The following is an 18,608-nucleotide window of genomic DNA, read 5'->3' on the forward strand; positions in this document are numbered from 1 at the left end:
TTGCTTTTTATGGTCCAGCCATTTTAGAATGATGTTAAAGTAATACCAAAACTTAGTGTTTTGTTCCCCTACCATCACTGACATTTTGAAGCAGTGAATGTAAGTTGTAATCTGAATTCTTCATCAGCAGATAAGAGCAAATCTGGGACTATAATTCTGCCCAAGGCATACTGCATTGCTGTTTGTAAAACACTTTGAGATTGGTTTAGGATCGTTTGCTGTGTAATTGAAACTATTATAAATAAACATTCTATACTTCCTTTTTGATGATGCTCTTCTATTCTACTGGCTGCAGGCATGAAAAGCTAAATGTTTTATTTATCTTGTCAGTGGACTTGACAGAATCTGAGTCTATATCTATTTCTGCCTTTCCCCACCAAAAAAAAAAAAAAAAGAAGGTGAGGAATAGAGGTCTGACTTTATTGACAGTATAGGCTGTTGTTGTTGCTGACTTGGAAACCAGTTAACCCAGGATCAACAGATCAACAAGGCCTTCAGGTTAAACATTAGATAAACATTAGATTTACTACAGAGAAGCTTTTCTCTGCGTGTATGCGTGTTCACTAAGGGGGCTTGCTGCAAAGCATGAAATAAATATGGGGATAGGACATCAGAAAAATTTGGATGGAATTTTTCTTTTACAGCTGCTATGCTTCATGTTCTGCAATTTTCAGTATTCTTAACTTTGTCTCACACACTTGAATATTCAAACTACAATGAACAAGATAGTTTCCGATTTAGTTAAAAGATCTCATCCATTTTACAGATCTCATGAATGCCACTATCTGGAAAATGGTGAAGCTGAAAATTTATTGTTTAGTTATTCACAAGAGTAATTTTTTTTTTTTTGTGTCTCTCAGCTTAATTGCATTCCTTAGCAATATGCCCACCCGTCTGGGAATGGGACCTCTTTCTTTGTTGGCAGGTGTCTGATGGCAAATCTAGGTGGAAAAGTGAATCTGCAATAGACAACCTGATTATCAGTTCAGCACACTTAAGCTAATACACAGCTGATCAGGAAGAAGGTTCAGGCTGGACATTGGCAAACATCCCTTTGCCCAGAGGGAGGTCAAACACTGCAATAGGCTCCTGGAGAGGTGGTTGATGCCCTCAGTCCATCAGTGTTCAGGAGTCATTTCAGTTGTGTGAATTGTAATAATGATGAGCCATTCAGGGCCTTCATTTTTTTCTTCAGATGTCATCACTGTCATGTGTTTTTTTCCCTAGGACTCGAACACTACAGAACAGTGCTTTTGGCTCTACTCTTCTCTAAGAATAGTGCATTTTTACAGTGAGGGTGAGGCAGTTCTAAAGGCCCTAAAGTACACAAAATAAACAGCTGTGAAGTTCTTGAAAATGACAACTCACAGGAGGACAGCCAGGAGAAGCCTGTGATCCATGGCATGCCTAGATGAAGAAAATAGTTCAAATTCTGTAACATTCAAATTACAGAATTATCATTTGATGGGATAGGGATCCCAAAGCATCAAGGAACTGAATCCTGGAGTATTTGAAATGTGCAGAGGCAGACATTCCTGCCTCCTCTGTGTTTCTGGAAAGAAGTGTTGAATGTCTCTTGAAGCACCGGGACATTTGATCGCACACCCCATCAGTAAAAAAAATTCTAAGAACCACCACATTATAGGTATAATTATTTATAAATTATATAAATATACTGTTGTGCTAATATGTTATTTGCATTCTTAAACATACAAAAATAGAAATTGAAGAGTATAAGATAAAGATTAAATAAACAATTTACCTTGTTATGTAAATGTTACATGTTACATTTTTAAAAATTTGTTAGCAGTTCAAGAAGGGTTTTTTCCAGTACCCCAAAGGATTATCTTCTGCATCCCACTTTGAGAGCACTGCCTTGAAGGACTAGTTAGCTCAGTCAAAAATATGACTGGACAAAACCTGGAACCATTGGCCCACAATATCCTTGCATTAAAACCCTTTAGCTCAGCTTAAACAGACTTTTTTCCCCCCTTAGGGTGATGTTTAGTATTTCTTTTGTCTAACACACAACCTGTGTTACGACAAAATCTGCTTTTGTTACTTTCAAGTTCAGATTCTGCATCTGAAGTTGATATTTATATATGTTAAATATTGATGTATGATTACAAGACAGATTCATCAATTTCCCGATTGGCTCATTTCCTGCATATTGACTCACTGATGTTATAAAAATTGATCTCACTGATGTTATAAAAGTTGATCATGTCAGCATGCAACATCTTTTTAAACAAAGTGAAAGGAAAAAGGAAAGCATTGTATGCAAAGCAGAAAAACTCTCAAAATGCTTTAGAAGTTTTTTCTTCTGTTTTGATTTTTGCTGAAATGAGAACAGTGATTTGTGTAATATTTACCACCACAGGTTTCCTCCGAAAGAATTTTTTTAAGTTTTCAGGTTGGTGTGCCTGGTGCAACAAGTTACAACCCCTTTGTCCCCACTGGTGTAACTTTTTAATCAGTTTATCACATTTATGGGAAATTTATTTTGTACATTCAAAATAACATATGTTTTATGTACATACGACTATGCTATATTTTATACCACTCTTTTTATCTCCCTCTACTGTTTTTTTGTAGATCCCCATCTTGTTATGGTGTTCTGTGGAGGGAAGAAAAGTTAGGGGGGAAAAAAGTCAGTCTTCCATGTTTGGAATTCTGTTACTGGTTAAGGCATAGATAAGCATTAAATTAAATTGAAGGGACACTCACATCTTATACTGTATTAAGCTTGACTGTGGAATTAAGAATTTTTTTAATGTGGTGTCATATCATAAAGATAGGTTTAACTTGTCTGGCTGTTCCTTCAGAATTAGCCTTTTCAAGGTCCAAACTATGCTATTCCTCCATTCTTAATGTCTTAATAGAATGTAATATTTGATTATATTAATAATAATTAATATTTTAATATCCAGCAATACTACATTTTCTATCTGAATAATACAGCTGCATTTGTTAAGAGAGTGAATTCGGATGTGACTAACTCCAGGCAAAATTGACTTCTCTGTTTCAAACACACCATGACCTACCAGGTCTATTATGGACTACATGAAGGAGGATACACTGTATTCTCTGTTAGCAAAGATGATTTCTTTTCAGTGAATGGTCATGCCCCATTTGGTTAAAAACTTACTTATGAAAATGGTATCTCTGCTTGTCTTCACTTTGTCAAGATGCTGTTTGTAAACACTCTGGAGTCTGCAGTGTGCTGCTGCGAGCGGGCAGGGCTCAGAGAGTCAGAGGGGAAGGCACAGGGCTGTAGAGGATGCAGGCTGTAGCTGGGCTGTCAGGGCTGTGGAGGATGCAGGCTGTAGCTGGGCTGTCAGGGATGAGGGAATAGAGAATGCAGGCTGTAGCTGGGCTATCAGGGATGAGGCTGTAGAGGATGCAGGCTGTAGCTGGGCTGTCAGGGCTGTGGAGGATGGAGGCTGTAGCTGGGCTGTCAGGGCTGTGGAGGATGCAGGCTGTAGCTGGGCTGTCAGGGCTGTGGCTGTGGAGGATGCAGGCTGTAGCTGGGCTGTAGAGGATGCAGGCTGTAGCTGGGCTGTCAGGGCTGTGGAGGATGCAGGCTGTAGCTGGGCTGTCAGGGATGAGGGAATAGAGGATGCAGGCTGTAGCTGGGCACTCAGGGCTGTAGAGGATGCAGGCTGTAGCTGGGCTGTCAGGGACAAAGCAGAGAAAAGCTTCTCCAATGAAATGAAAGCAGGAGGGTCTGAGCAAAGGCTTTGAAATGGTGTGTTGTGTCTCCTTGTGAGTAAAACTTTAATGTGGGTTGCCTGGCTTTGTAATCCTAGCTCAAAACCTAAATCATCTGGAGAAGGGAAGCTGGATCAATTATTTTTTAGCTCTCTTGCTTTCATTTCAGATAGTCCCTCTTTTAAGACTTTTTTCAAAGAAACTGAATTCTTCAACTGCTTAAGTACAGTAAATCCAATTTGTTGCAGCTGCTTTACTTCCTCACTGAAAGGAAGTTGAAGATTAAATTTTAATCTTTGATCTTGGTAAGTTTCTTTCCTAGAATGTGAAAACTGAGAATGCTAATCCTTTCCTTTTAAAGCTTTAATGGATCCTGCTATCAAACCCTAATTCACATTAGTCATGCTTTTATTTGTAATGCTTCCTGTCTGTCCTCTGCTTCTCCCTCAAGTTTGAGCAGCACTTTGAAATCCTGTTTGGTTGATTTTCAACTTGTCTGCATGTGAGTTTTGGCTTTGTTTTTTTTTTTTTTTTAACATCACAGAAAAAATATTACATATTCTGATAAAACTTTTTTCAGGCAGTGTTTTGAATTTTTTTGGTGTAATTTTTTTGTTTCAAGTTTGCTGCAATATCGTAATCCCATTCTGTTTTACAAGGGTGTGACCTGACAGCAAGAAGGGAAGTTCTGTTTTTAGTGAGGTGGAAACCCAAGAAGTCATGGGTGTTTCCTTTTTTGCAAATATAACTAGGAAAAGTTCAGCTGGGCGTAGGACATAGAGAGATTCCTGCAATTCAGAGAGAAACATACAGGTCAAGGTACAGAACTGTGCACAATTAAACAATTTGCAGTCAAGCCTCTAACATGATTATTCTGTTCTTAGAATCCACATGGGTTTATTGTGCAAATGGAAACCAAAAGTTTCTGGGCTGATAGCAGCCTGAAGGAAAAGGCTTACTCTGCAGGATGCAGTAGATAGAGAGGCATTTATTTTTAACCCCTCATATTTTAGTATCTTATTCCGAACTATTAAAAGGGGGTGTTAAAATGTTTGTTTTAAAATAAACCATAACATTCTAAAAAAAGTTTAAAGCTTTTGAAGCTATTGCTGTCTTCAAGGATGTGTTGGAATATTTACAGGAAAATGTTTTCTGACTCCCGAATGAAAAATACTTTTGTAAGGAGTCTGCCTTCTGCTCCCTTTTGTCCTGCACTCCCCTTGGTGGGTTAGAGACCCACAGGGACTTTTCTTTCTCCATTTTGCATACTTAATGACATCAGCATGGCAGTGTGTCCCCTTCTGGGAGTCTAATGTGTAATACTAAAGTCTGTTTTTATACTGGCATCTTTCCTCTCTTCTTCCATAGTTTCACTTCTATGGATAATGGTATTACATAGAAGTACCAAGCAAGAAAGCTTTAAATAAGTTACTTGGACATTAGCGCCTCATGCATTCCGAAATCCAGAACGTTTGTCCAATGTAGAATTAAAAGAGTGGGAACAGGGAAAAGTAAGGCCTTTCAGAATAATAATAATGACAAGTATTGAGTCTCTGAAGGCCTCAGTGCATTGCAAATGATGTGCATTCATGGTAGGAAAGCAGATTGTGTGGATTATGAGTTCCTTCCTCTGTCAATATACCTGAACTGTGGCAGAAGAAGAGTACTTGCTTTGGCATGGCAATACAGCACACATCTGTGTCTTCCTCTTCTGATTTCACAAGAGAATTGTCTCGTGTGTGGAACCTCAGGTGAACTTGAGGCTTTGTTGTCATAAAAGAGTTTGAGTGACTTGATGCTGCAAATGGAGGGATTAGAAAGAAACAGATAAAAATTATGGTAAGTTAATCATGGTGCATAATCATTAACTGCTGGATTGCAGTTACATAGCCTGAATTTGATTTCTTTGTGATTTATCTGTTTAGGTAAAGAACTTCGCATTACCATTTGCTTCTGAGAGTCACAGGGTTTTGTGCTTAATTTCTTAACCTTCATATTCATCTGCTGTACACTTGCTCCTGTATTCCAAAAAATACTGATGGGAAAAGCAAATATTTCATATTGCTTGTACATAAATGAGAAAAGTTGAGCAGAATTTAATATTTTCAAATATTTTTAATGCTAGTTCTGTATTTGCAGACATTATTTTGTCATTGATATACTGAAGGAGTATCTCTGTAATTTGTCAGACAAAAGAAATTGATGTTTAAATTATCCTAGCTTCAGATTTATCTTATTAGATTTATTGGTTTAAATAAATCAGACCAGGAATTAAGTTTCATCCAGTAGGAAAAGAGTGCAAATTCCTTTTATACTTTCAAAACAAAACTGTAAGTTTCTCTAAAATACAAATGGTTTGTTCAAAAGAAAGATGAGTTACAGATCAATGTGCATACACATGATTGCAAAAATGTTGGAGGTTTTTAAAATTAGGAATGGTATTTGTAAATTTAGGTTACAACTTGTTTTTCGAGTTTTAACTTTGTGTCTTGTGTTTCTTCAATATTTTGTTAAAATAAATCACGGTCTAAATGAGTTCCAGAAAGGCTTTAAATAGATGCAGGGAAATGCCTGAAGTTACAACCAAGAAAATACAATCAGTGTGCTCCCTGATTCCTGAGCAAGAAGCTTGTCTTAGCTGCTTGTGCAAGTGCTTAGCTGCTTAGCTGCAAGTGCTTGAGATACAGACAGGGGCTGTTACTGTTGGCCATTGAGGTGTTCTTATGCAACCACTTAACACTGTAATTTTTCATTTTGTTCTTATCCGAATTATAACTCAAATTATGTTGGCAAAGATTCTGTTTCTGGTGTTAATATCTGATTGTGGATTTTTGCTTGGGTTTTTTTTTCCATTTCTTTGCCTCTGAATCAGACTTTTGCCCTCCTCTTTTTTTATTCTGCAAATTCTAGGATTTGGAAGCTCTGCCTTACTGTTTGCATAGTTTGGCAGCTTTATTAATTCACATTCAACTGCCAAGAAGGACTTGTATTACTCAAGGCTCGCTACTAATAATTTAATTTTTTTGTTTGTAATTAAAACCTTTGTGTTTTGAAAGAGATTATATATGCTATTTTTGGCAAATACTTGCCTACGTATGAAGAAGATTAATCTTCCAATTACTCTGTTTGGTATCTCTCATGAAACTGTTGCTGTCTTAATATGATAGTAGAATTTTAAAGAAAAAGTGGTCATTCAGTGAACCTGAAGTTACTTAACCATTTTGCAGTTGTTTCTCCTGTTTTTACTTAATTCAAAGGAATCAAGTTAAAATGATAAAAAACTCTTTGAGAATACCATTTTCCTGATCTGTTAAGAAGAAAGTTCTTGATTTATTTTTTTTCCCACACCCTTGTAGAAATGTTTTTTTTAAAGAATTTCAGCTATAAACAGATATGTTGTATTTACATCACTGACATGAGAGGAAAAGAATCCTTAAATGACAAACTGAGCTTGAGATGATATTTACAGACGGCAAATTAGACAATCTGTCAAAAAAAGCTTGTTTGCTAAGAGTCCTTCATTTCCCAGCAGAGATGAGATGATGGTTGAAGAACTGAATTCTGCTCTTTACTTTTTCAGTAGTTTGGTTGCTGATCAAGTTCATCATTCTTGTTTTCTGTCAAGACCTACTGCCTGGGAAATCTGCTTGTGTGGTGCCTGCTGTCCTCCTGCAGAGAGTCAGGCCTGGTTATTTGTCCATGGACATGAAGAGTGTCAGTCACATGCTGCAGCGCCCTTTTAGTCAGCATGTGCAAAGTTAACATATTATGGTATGTTTTGGTCCATTCTGGATGTTCAGAAGCAAAGCCTCCACTACAGTTAGCCTAGAACTCAGGAGTTCCAGCTGCTGGTATTTCTGACAGTATAAACTCCTTCAAGTTATCCAAAGGTCAAGAAAATCAAAGCCTGTATAAAATTGATAACTAATTTTGTTAGGATATATAGTTCAAGATCTCTCTAAAAAACAATAAAAGACGATTAAAAAAATGCTGAAGAAGCTTCAAGGGCATCTGTTCTGTGGCCCAAATAGTGCCATGGCTGTGACACATGAAGAGCTGTTGGTCAGTCAGAATAAGAAAATATGTTGCAGTAGGACATTCCTGCTTTTTTTCACTGCAGCAACTGCCTTTAGGAAGTCTGCTGGCATCTAACTGGTCTGGCATCTGGTTTGGGGAATGGTGTGTCAGTGTACAGGGCACAAATCTGAGAGAGATGCTGTATTGCAGCATCAAAATCTACTGGTAAGTAACTTGTTTTCATACCTGCTGATCTAATTTCTCAAAGTCCAATGACATACCAGTCCAGACAGCTCACTGCTCTGCTAGAGTACTGACAGCTTGGGAGTTCCCTTTTTATTTTGGAGTTGCTTTTACAGATTTTAGTTATATTCATGTATGCTATCAATTTGAGTTTGCATTCCATATTCCCTGTCCTAAATAAAGGTTTTTAAAGCTTGTTCTTATGCAAATGTTTTTATTTTTTTTAAGCTTTTATTTTCACTTTTACTTTTCACTACTCAGGTAGTTCTTGAACTGGAACACCCATCTGATGTAATTCCCTTTCTTAGGGAATTAGTCTGTTTGGTTTATTTCCTGTCTTCATCTGCTGGTAGGAGGGCAAATTGCCAACTGGACTGGCATTTTCTGGATTTGGAGAAATTAAACTTGCAGGTAAGAAATTACTGGTTTTTCATAGGTATAATTGGAAACAGAACTGACTTTTGTTTTGTTGAACAAAAAAAAAAACTTATGTAAATGGAACTTGAGGAAAAGGCTTCCAATGAGGCTGTATTTGATGCAAGGGAAATTGGAAATCTGGTATAGCTGAAATGACACCAGAAATACTATGTGGTTATGGAAAGGCTTTTCTATATTAGCTTGGGCTAAGCTTGGATTGAATTTTATTTACTTATTTATTTTTAAGTTCCCATAGGTAATATAGTTAGAGTATAGTAGTAAGTGACCAGCTATAATCACTTATATAATTTCTGTTGTGCGTGCAGGAACCCAACATACAGGTTGTCTTATGTCCCTCTGTCTCACTATTAAGTCAGCTCACACTTTCAAGATCCAGAAGTCTTAGATGTGTTAATTCAAAGCAGTCATTTCTTAATCTCTTGAGAGGCAGCTGAGCTACCAAAAGCAATGCTAGTGCAAACAGAAGTATTTCTGGGTTTATCTTAAGAATTAATTTTAAAAACATAAACACAAACAAACAGAACAACAAAAAAAAAGCCTAGTTAAAAAAAAAAAAAGCTATTTTTGATGCTTCATTTACACAGTGGCCCCTAACATGATTGTGCCAGAACTTAAAGGCAGCACGGATGGAAATGGGCAGTAATTTGTCAGTTGCATTTTATTTTTTGTGTGTGCTGTACAAAAATATATCCTGCATGTGCTTAAAACTCTCAAAATGTTAAATCATTAAATAAACATCTCGAAATAATAAAAACTGAGGAAATCTGCAAGTAAATATTTTGGAGAGTACCTGACAAACACAGGACAAGTGAACAGTAGAGGAGAAGGATGTTTATTGGAAGACTTCACCAATCTTACATTTCCTAACTTCTTAAATACACAATTAAAGAACTGAAAGTCAAGAGCATGCAGAGATATTTCTGGGAATAGCTGTGTAAACCTGATTAATGCTTTGGCTGTTTCTGTTACTCTTGAATAAATGTAAGTAAATTTACAGGCCTGGAGGGAGCATATGTATCTGCAGACACTTACTTCCACCCTGGGAGTATATTAGTATTGATTAGTCTCATCAATAATAGGCAGGAATTCTTCTCTTATGTAATAGGCAGGAATTCTTTAGCAGGATGTTTTTACTGAACGGGTTTTTTTTTGTTTTTGAACAGGAGCCTAATTTTAATAGTAGTTCTTGGTATCGAGAAAAAAAATACAAATGTAAGGCAAATATTGGTTACTTTTTAATAATGTGCTTTAGTACTAAGATGTCTCATCTCTTTTTCTGGTTGTTTTGCCAAGGAAATTATTACTTGCAATAGTATTTTCAATTTGTGTGGAGTTTTTTCTTTTTTTCAGATATAAAAAAATCCCACCACAATTCAAGTGGCCTAAATGTTATCCTGGGACAACATGGCGAGACTTTGTATATTATACTTCCCATATATATATATATATATATATATATTCATATACATTATTGAAAAATCTATGTTGTGAAGTATGCAAAGGGTATTTGGTCATTTTAAAAGAAATGCCCTGCTTTCACCTGGGATAGAGTTAATTTTCTTCCTAGTAGCTGATACAGTGCTGCTTTTTGGATTCTGTTTGAGATTAATGTTGGTAATAGACTGATGTTTTGATTGTTGTTGAATGTTCTTTCTCTACCTATATCTTCACTATATCTTTATTTATAATGTTTGCAGAACTTGAAACCCTATATGAAGTTATCTTACACAAGTGTTGTTTGGAGTAAGGATTGCTAAGGGTACATCTGTTCACTTTCTGCAGATTATGGAACAGCTACTGCTACTTTTTTGCCAACATGATTGTAAAGAGATGGAAATAATTGTAATCACAGAGGATACCACTTAGTTGGATGAGAGAGGGGAAGCTCACAGGCTCTCAGGCAATCAAAAATTTTTTCATGGCTAGATTAGAGAACGTACCATAAATGGATTTCACCCCCCTGCTCTCATAATAAGTTCTTACATAATCCTCCTGCACTGCACAAAACCTCTGCACTCTGCAGTCACACTGTGTCAGTCCAGGATGCCCTGTTCAGCCATATCTCACACACTGCCTGTCTTTCATCCGAAACACAGCCACACAATCTCTTATCCACTGTATTCTCCATGTACCAACTGCCTCCCTGAAATTACTGCTTGTAGCCACTGTTTTTATCTTCTTTTCCAGACTGAAGAAAAGGAGTTAACAGCTTGGTGTATATGCTTGTTTTTACTCGGGTTTAATTGTATTTCCTTGTTTTTTAGCTTCCTCCTTTAATAAATCCTGTTATCTCTCTCACTTACCCTCTTTTCATTTTGGAGTGTCCTTGCTTTTACTCCTATATTAAATGGCTTGACATACTGTCTACAAACCTCATCTTGCATCATCCTTAAATACTCACAGCTACAAAACCAATAGAACCACATTTTATTGAACTTTATTGAAGAATAGAACTGCATACTCCTTCCAATCCTGGTGCAAGGAAAAGTCCTGCCTGAAACCCTGCAGCACCTCTGCACAGAACTGGCCAGCCTGGTTACAGTGTTTGCATTCTGGGGAACAAGAGCACTACTGCAGAAATTCAATATGCCTTGGATAAAATAAGTTGTTGTCCTTGAAGAGCTCTTAACCTCTAGAAAGTGTTTTTCTTGTCTGAACAAGAGCAGGACAGCACTAGATAGCCTTGCACAGCTTCTTTTCACATTGACTTTTGAAAAAAATTTGCTTTTTTCATTAAAACTTGATCATATTTTCTTGCTTTTTAACTTTTTCGGTAGCAAATGCTTTTATATCCACCTCTTTTCCTGTTTCTGAATACTTGTAGCAGGATCATCTTTTCTTATGGTGATTAGGAGTGTAAGGATTCTGTATGATGGGTCCGCTAAGTGCCACTATGGCACTTAGGGACATGGTTTAGTGGGGGACTTGGCAGTGGTGGGCTTATGGTTGGACTCAATGATCTTAAAGGTCTTTTCCAGGCTAAATGGTTCTATGTTTCTGTGCACTTTTATACTTAGACTCTACAAATAAGTTTGGTTAAACAAAAGCAGTGCCAGTTTTTGCATATCAAGAGAATTGCTGTCTGCAGGCAATGCCTCTATAATGGCTCTCTGCTGCAGTGGAAACTTATGAAAAATGTCTGCAGAAGAGATAAGAGCTAAATAATCTACAAAGCTGGTAAAATAGATAGTAATTAATAGCATCTGGTGTGAATATTTTGTCTTTTATTGTCTATGCTACTATTTTAGATATATTTGATACTGTGCTTGGACTGATTTTATAATTTCAAATCTATTTTTACATATTTTTAAAGATTCAGTATAAAAGCTTTACGAGGACAATATTTAGTTCTCAAGTATTTAAGAGGAGAATATTTAGTTCTCCTTAAGTTTATTCAACTTTATGCCTGGTTTTCTTCCTGAGCATGGTAGAGTGGTTTAAGAAGTGATTAACTGAAACTATCTTTAAATGTTATGTTAAAATTCCTGGGAAATTTTGGTGAGTCTTTGCTTCAGAATTTCTTTGTTCACACAGTAGGACGTAAAAATTTGTGGAATATAGAATGTAGAAATGTTAGATATATTCAATATAGAAACCTATGTCAAATGCAAAAATTCCACTATTATTAGGGACTTGTCTGTATTTCTGTGAATGTGATAATGTGTCTGTGATCACTTACAGGGGTTGTCCAAATGGAAATTTTCACGTACATGTTACATGTGTGAATTTGTATTTAGACCCTGTGGGCATAGTTGCTCATATAAACTGTGTCCTGTTTTGAAACTCCTGTGAAAACATTCAGGATGTCCTTCTGAATAAGGAGGTGATGCAGTGTACCTGGCAAACCTCAGAAAAACTAGCTATCTCTGTGTTTCAGTTTCCTCAAATCAACAAACCTGTGGCAGCTCTGTAATGCTCAATGTTCCCAGGGGATTGGGATTTTTACATGGGGAAGTGAATACCATGCAAGATACTTGAAATTATTGAGAGCTTTGGGTCAGCAAAGTGGTTATTCCTGAAAACCTCTTAGGAGGGTGAGGGTGTGGATCCCTGGGTAGAAAAGTTGATTTCTTTAGTTGTATGAATGCAGAGGGAATTAGTCATCTTGTGAGAAATTCAAATTCTTGAAACTAGTTTTAATCACAGTTATGCTTCATCCACTTTTTGTGCAATAAAACTCAGAATCTGTCTCCTCTGTGAAACTCAGCTCCTAAAAGTTCCTTACTGAGCTTACTACTGCCTTGCTTTGTTTTGTGGGAAATTTTGGCTCTTTGGGCACTGTTATTTGCCCTTAGAGAAGCTCCTGTCTAAACAGTTCAAATATCACCAGAATAAAAACTTTTTTGTCAAAAAAGACCTGTTGACAATGTTATTGGAAAATTCAAGTAAATGTATGTGTGCCATGAATAGTTATTTCATTTGCTGTGCAGTTGGCATTTTGGATAGCAACATGACATTTGGCTTTGAACTTCTGAGTACATTTGGTATGGAGATGAGTAAATTAGCTTTTTGCTTCAGGCCAGAGATAGTCAAACTCCTTGTAGAGCAACATTTTACTATTGTCTAGTATTTTGTGGATTGGAGGACTTACAAAATCAAATTACAAAATGCTCTTGCTTTTAGTTCTAATTATTCTACAGCAGTATAAGGGCAGATCAGAGGTTGCCTTGTGCTATTGGAAAAAGCCTGATCTTGTCTTGGAGCCTGAAAAACTAGGTACTTTCCTTATTTCAGTATGACATTTGACAGGTGATTTCCAATACTGGCAAATTAGCTTCTTCATTTCTAGAATTTTAGAAAACTATTTTGCTTCATTGGGAATATGAGGCAAAACTAATTTGAGCATTTAAGGTCTTCAGTTTACACTTTTTAATATCAGTTATAGACATTGTTACTAGAAATTGTAAGGTGATAGAAAACAAAGTAACTAAGTGCTATATTTTGCATGAAATCATACAGTGGACTTAACATGTCTGGTTTTTAGTTCATTCTGGAAAAGCATTGAAGGGGGGGTGCAAGGGTGTTCAAACTGCAAAAAAAAATTGGTGTTGAGGGAAGCACAGCACGTTCCCATAGTGGGCTTGCAAAAGCCATTATGCTGGCAGAAATAATGCAGTCGCCTTTCTTTATTGCTTTTGTAGAAGGATTAAAATATCAACTTTTTTTTTGTTGTTGTTCCAAAATATGTCTCAATATGTTTCTAAGTTGCTTCCCTTAGGAAAAGTGAACAGTTTAGGATGCTTTGTGAAAATTGCAGTCTGTTGGTCACTTGAAATATAACATCTGGATGGTCACTAGTGGTGCTCCCCTTGGCTTGGATTTGGGGTCGGTCCTATTTAACATCTTTATTGGTGATCTGGATCACCCTCAGTCAGTTTGCAGATGACACTGAGTGGGGTGGGAATGTTGATCTGCTGGAGGGTAGGAAGGCTCTGCAGAGAGATATGGGCAGACTTGATCAATGGTCTGAAGACAGCTGCATGAGGTTCAGGAAGGTGAAGTTCCAGGTCCTGCCCTTAGGTGACAAGAAGCCCCTGCAGTGCTACAGGCTGGGGGAGGAGAGGCTTGAGGGCTGTTTGGCAGAAAGGAGCTTGGGGTGCTTGTTGGCAGGTGGCTGAACGTGAGCTAACAGTGTGCCCAGGTGGCCAATGGCATCTTGGTCTGTATCAAGAATAGTGTTGATTGCTCTGTATTCAGCACTGGTGAAGCTGCACCTCAAGTACTGCAATTCAGTTTTGGGCCCCTCCTTCCAAAAAGGACATTGAAATGCTGTGTGTCCAGAGAAGGGCAGCAAGGTTTGTGAAGGGTCTAGAACAAAATCCTGTGAGGAACATCTCAGGGAGCTGCAGGTGTTTGGTCTGGTGGAAGCTCAGCAGGGACCTCATTGCTCTCTACAGGCTCTGGAAAGGAATTTGTAGTGAGTGGGGGTCGGTCTCTTCTGCTGTGGCTGCAGTGACAGGACCCAAAGAAATGGCTTTAAGATGAGACTTAAGAGGGGAGATTCACATTAATTATTAGAAATTTTTTTTCGCTGTTCAGGTGGTCAGGCTGAAATAGGTCGCTCAGGGAGGTGGTGGAGTCACCGTTCCTGGAGGTGTTTAGGAGACGTCTGGGTCTGGCACTGGGTGATGTGGTTTAGGGGTTACAGGGCAGTGCTGGGTGATGGTTGGACTGGATGGTCTTGAAGATCTCTTCCAACCATGGTGATTCTGTGATCATCTATGTCCTGTTTTTCCTTTATCTTAAGGAATTGCATTTAATAGACTCTTCTTTTTATGTATTCACAGAACTGTGCTAAAGAATAATGACTTGAGATCAAGACAAGAATTAACTACTCACCTCACCAATCAGTGGCCTTCCCCAGGAGCTCTGGATGTCAATGCTGTTGCCTTGGACACTCTACTCTATAGAAAGCACAATCAACAATGGGATGAGTAAGTTTCATATTTATTTTTATTCCCCCTTAGAGGAACAGGAAAACTGAAAATTATGTATTTCCTGCAGCATACTTTGGAACATATCCTATTGGATATAGTTACCAGTGAAAGATCACTGGTAACTAAAATCAGTTTCTCTTGCTTTCCATAAAAATTCTCTTCCCTTGGATTAATTTTTTTTTAAAAGGCCGAAAAACAAATCATTGCTTTAGGAAAGAACTGGCTTTGGAAATAAATAAGAATAGTGTTTAAGAGAACAAAGATTACCTGCATAGGGTTATTTTAGAAAACTTTTTAAGGAGGGTTGAAGATACCTAGTTAGATCTTTAAATGTGGTGCTATCAAATATTACTTGCTTTGCAGGAAAAGTTTTCAAAGTCTGGACCAGCTTTCAGCAGAAGTTAGTCTTTCTCAATCCTCTCTGGATCCAGGTCACTCACAGGATGGGAAGCAAGATGGAATTAACTTGTTAAATGAAGGTACAGAGCCAGTCTTATGTCCTCCTTTTATTTTGTTCTTCATAGTTCTGGACTTTAGTACCTGTGAGACAAATTTTCAGCATGAAGAAAATACACATTGAGAAACATGTTTTTCATTGTTATGCCAAGTGTTTCAGTTTCCCTAAGAACTCTGCTTCAAATTAGTTTGGATTTATGAAGATACACACCCCACTCCTCTGTATTTAAAGCTAAGCTTCAGATGTCTTGCACATGTCTTCCTTTTCCATCACAGATCCAGTCAGCTTCACTACAAGGGGGTTCTGCTGACATCTTTCTGCTATAACAAACTTCTTATGTTCCTTTTTTTTGGTTTTAAAAGAATGATTAAATGCATTGGATTTGCAACTACCACTTTCATTCTTACATCTTAACATTTATCTGGAGATGCAGCCTGACAGTGTTTCCATTAAAATAGAGAGAGGAACATGATATGAACTGTCTATATAAATGTGATATATGCACACACCCCTTTCAAACCTGGATGCTTATCAAAGCTTAGCTGCTCCATCTTGTGGGCAATTCTGTAAAAGCAGGAAAATATTGGAAGAATTGTGAAATAGTAGTATTTTGGGTATAGAAGGTAAATTGTTAAAAAAGAATCCTTTCTGTATCTCATCAATTCTAAGCTTTAAATAGATTTGCCAATACAAAACCTTAGTGTTACATAAGTGCTAAGCTTTCCTTTTTTAAAATATCAAGGATTAAAAAAAAAAAAATTTTTTCTTTTTAATTGTGAGCAGTATTAAAATCTAATTTAATCCAAGACTGATTTTAGCCCAGCCTGTAAGGCATGGATAGAGATCTCTCTACCACCTGGATAGGGAAGGTGTGGTTGTTGTCCTCCCAGTCACATTTATGAAACTTGCCTGTGCTGAAGCATACCATGGAATTCACAGTGTGTAGATTAAACAGTTTTTTCTGTTCTCTCATTTTTTATGGTGAACTAATCTTGTGCTGCAAAAACTATTAGCTGAATTCTTATTTTTCTTTGCAGGAAAGGAAGACACTCCATCATTGCTTGGTCTTTGTGGCTCTCTTACATCAGTAGCAAGCTACAAGTCTCTCACAAGCCTGAAATCAAGTGAATACCTTGCAAGTCCCACGACAGAGATGACAAGTCCAGGCTTAACACCATCCTGAGATGCACACAAGAAGGAAGAGCTTTATGTTGTATGCGTTTGATTTATGTTCCATGAGATGACTTGCAGTGAAGACTGCTAGTTGCGAGTTAAAAAATAAGCTGCTTTATTTTTTCTTGTCTCGGATACCTTTATAATTCACCAATTTGGTCAGTTTTCATTTGCTTCTTCTTTCCCCCAGAGGACTTTTCAGATATTCTATTTTAGTCTGGAATTATTTAAATCTCTTGTTCAGGTACAGAATGTATAATCTCATGTTTATGACTGGTTTTTAAAATGAAACAGTTGAAAATCAGACCCATACTTAAATGCCATCAGCTTTGTTTCTCCTTGCACTAGCCTGGACTGGCTCTAGCCACTGTACTCTGCAGTGCTTTAAATATTTATCAACTCCTGCAGAAGAGATAGGGAATCCTGAACACCAGTTTTTGTAGGAAAAAAATACCTAAAAATCCAGCTTTTCATCTGTGTATGTTGTGTAGGACCTCAGATAGCATATTTAACCTATCCACAGCTTCTCTCAAGTTGACTCAGTGTTAGGTTTTTGCATTACTGTTAATATGGCACTTAGGAGATGTCCCAGTCACACTGAAACACAAACACTTGAAATTGCATGTGAATAACAAATGTAACTTGATCATATCAATCAAGCATACATAGAGATTTGTAAATGGTGAGCAAACTCACTAAAAATGCTTTTAAGTGGCCTGAGTTACAGATAATCTAACATTATACAAAAAGTTTCTTGCTGAAAAGATGGGGGCTATGGATGATGGGGATAAGCATCTTGCGGATAAGCATCTTGCAAAGTTTGGATTCTGTGTTTATTGGCAAGATCCCAAGGAGGGTGAAAAAGGGGAAACAATGTAATGACTGTATTTGTGTGTTAGAAGACTTTTCTCATCCCTGTTGTAGTCCAGTAGGTATTTTTCTTGCTTAGGTAATGCAGCAGAAATTCTCTTAAGTCAATTTTCTCAAAGTATTTGCCATTGATTTAAATTACTGATAGGAGAAAAAAAAGGGAGACATTTTTTAAAATGTAACTAACTTACCAGATTACCCTACAGTTTCAGAGTTTGCAAAATAATTTTTGAATTGCAAACTATATTCTTAATTCTTTGTAAGATACAATGGATCCTTTATCTATGAATTTTGCTAATCAAGGTAATGCTTATCAGTATGATTAGTAACTTTTTAAACAAAAGTGAAATGCATGTAAGTATGTTGTATTTATAAGTGCTAGGGAAAATGCTTTTTTGTGCCAAAGAAGTTTCATAAATTGTTTACATGAGTAGCTGCAATACAAGACAGATTTTTAATTATTGCTTACTCCTAGGTGTTTACAGTATGTCACTACACTCTGTACAGGATTAGTTGATTTGCCTCTTGTGATGGTACCTTGGCACTGCTACTTTAAACTGGATATCATAGGGTGGGCTTGAAAGAAAGAAGATTCATTCTTGCTTTAACTGAAATATTTAGTCTTTTTAAGTAGGAGGCTATGCATTTCTGGAACTCAAGGCACGGTTGGATTTAGCTAGAGGATAAGAATCCATCTCCTCAACTCTCTAGTCCGTGCTGCTGGAGGACACTACATCCATGGCAGGGTACACAACCACTGATGCTACTATATTGCAGAATTTTAAAGCAGTTTAACAAAACCACCAGGTCTTTCAAGCCCTTGTGTACCCTCACAGGTTAATTTCTCTGTAATAAACTCTGACCATTAAATCCTTTCATACACCTTTAGAATGTCCATTACTTCATGGAACTTTTTTCTGTTATCACATTAAGCACCTGTTTCTCGAGTAACATTATTAAATATAAATTTGTAAATTAGAGATGCATTTTTACTACAAATAAAATGAGGGAATCCAGATTCCACATGTTAACATTCTGCATCAATGTACAGTGATTTAATCGGTCTTGTTTGCTGTTAAACACTTCTCATGCCACATCAGTGTTTTGGAGGGGGCAGTAATCATGATCTTCAGTCATGTTCATTGATGGCTCTTTTCTTAGAGCTAAATGTGTTGTTTAGCTGAAGTCTTTTATGTAGTCTGACACGTGTTTCTGGGTGTCATTTTGTGCATGGGCAATCAGTTATGTGCATCTTTCTCAGT

General features: G+C 37.1%; 1 protein-coding gene across 3 annotated transcripts in view; it reads left to right on the forward strand.

Moving 5' to 3' along the window:
- RUNDC3B (RUN domain containing 3B) overlaps positions 1-18,377 on the forward strand; it is a 49,723-nt gene extending 31,346 nt beyond the window's left edge. For all 3 annotated transcript variants that reach the window (XM_005480278.4, XM_074535668.1, XM_074535675.1), the window contains 3 exons: positions 14,697-14,843; positions 15,210-15,325; positions 16,341-18,377. In XM_005480278.4, the coding sequence (XP_005480335.2) occupies positions 14,697-14,843; positions 15,210-15,325; positions 16,341-16,486 (409 nt within the window). In that variant the 3' untranslated portion in view covers positions 16,487-18,377. The remainder of the gene's footprint in view (positions 1-14,696; positions 14,844-15,209; positions 15,326-16,340) is intronic.
- The last annotated feature ends 231 nt before the right edge of the window (positions 18,378-18,608 follow it).

This window comes from Zonotrichia albicollis, chromosome 1, assembly GCF_047830755.1.
Source record: "Zonotrichia albicollis isolate bZonAlb1 chromosome 1, bZonAlb1.hap1, whole genome shotgun sequence".
Lineage (NCBI taxonomy): Eukaryota > Metazoa > Chordata > Aves > Passeriformes > Passerellidae > Zonotrichia > Zonotrichia albicollis.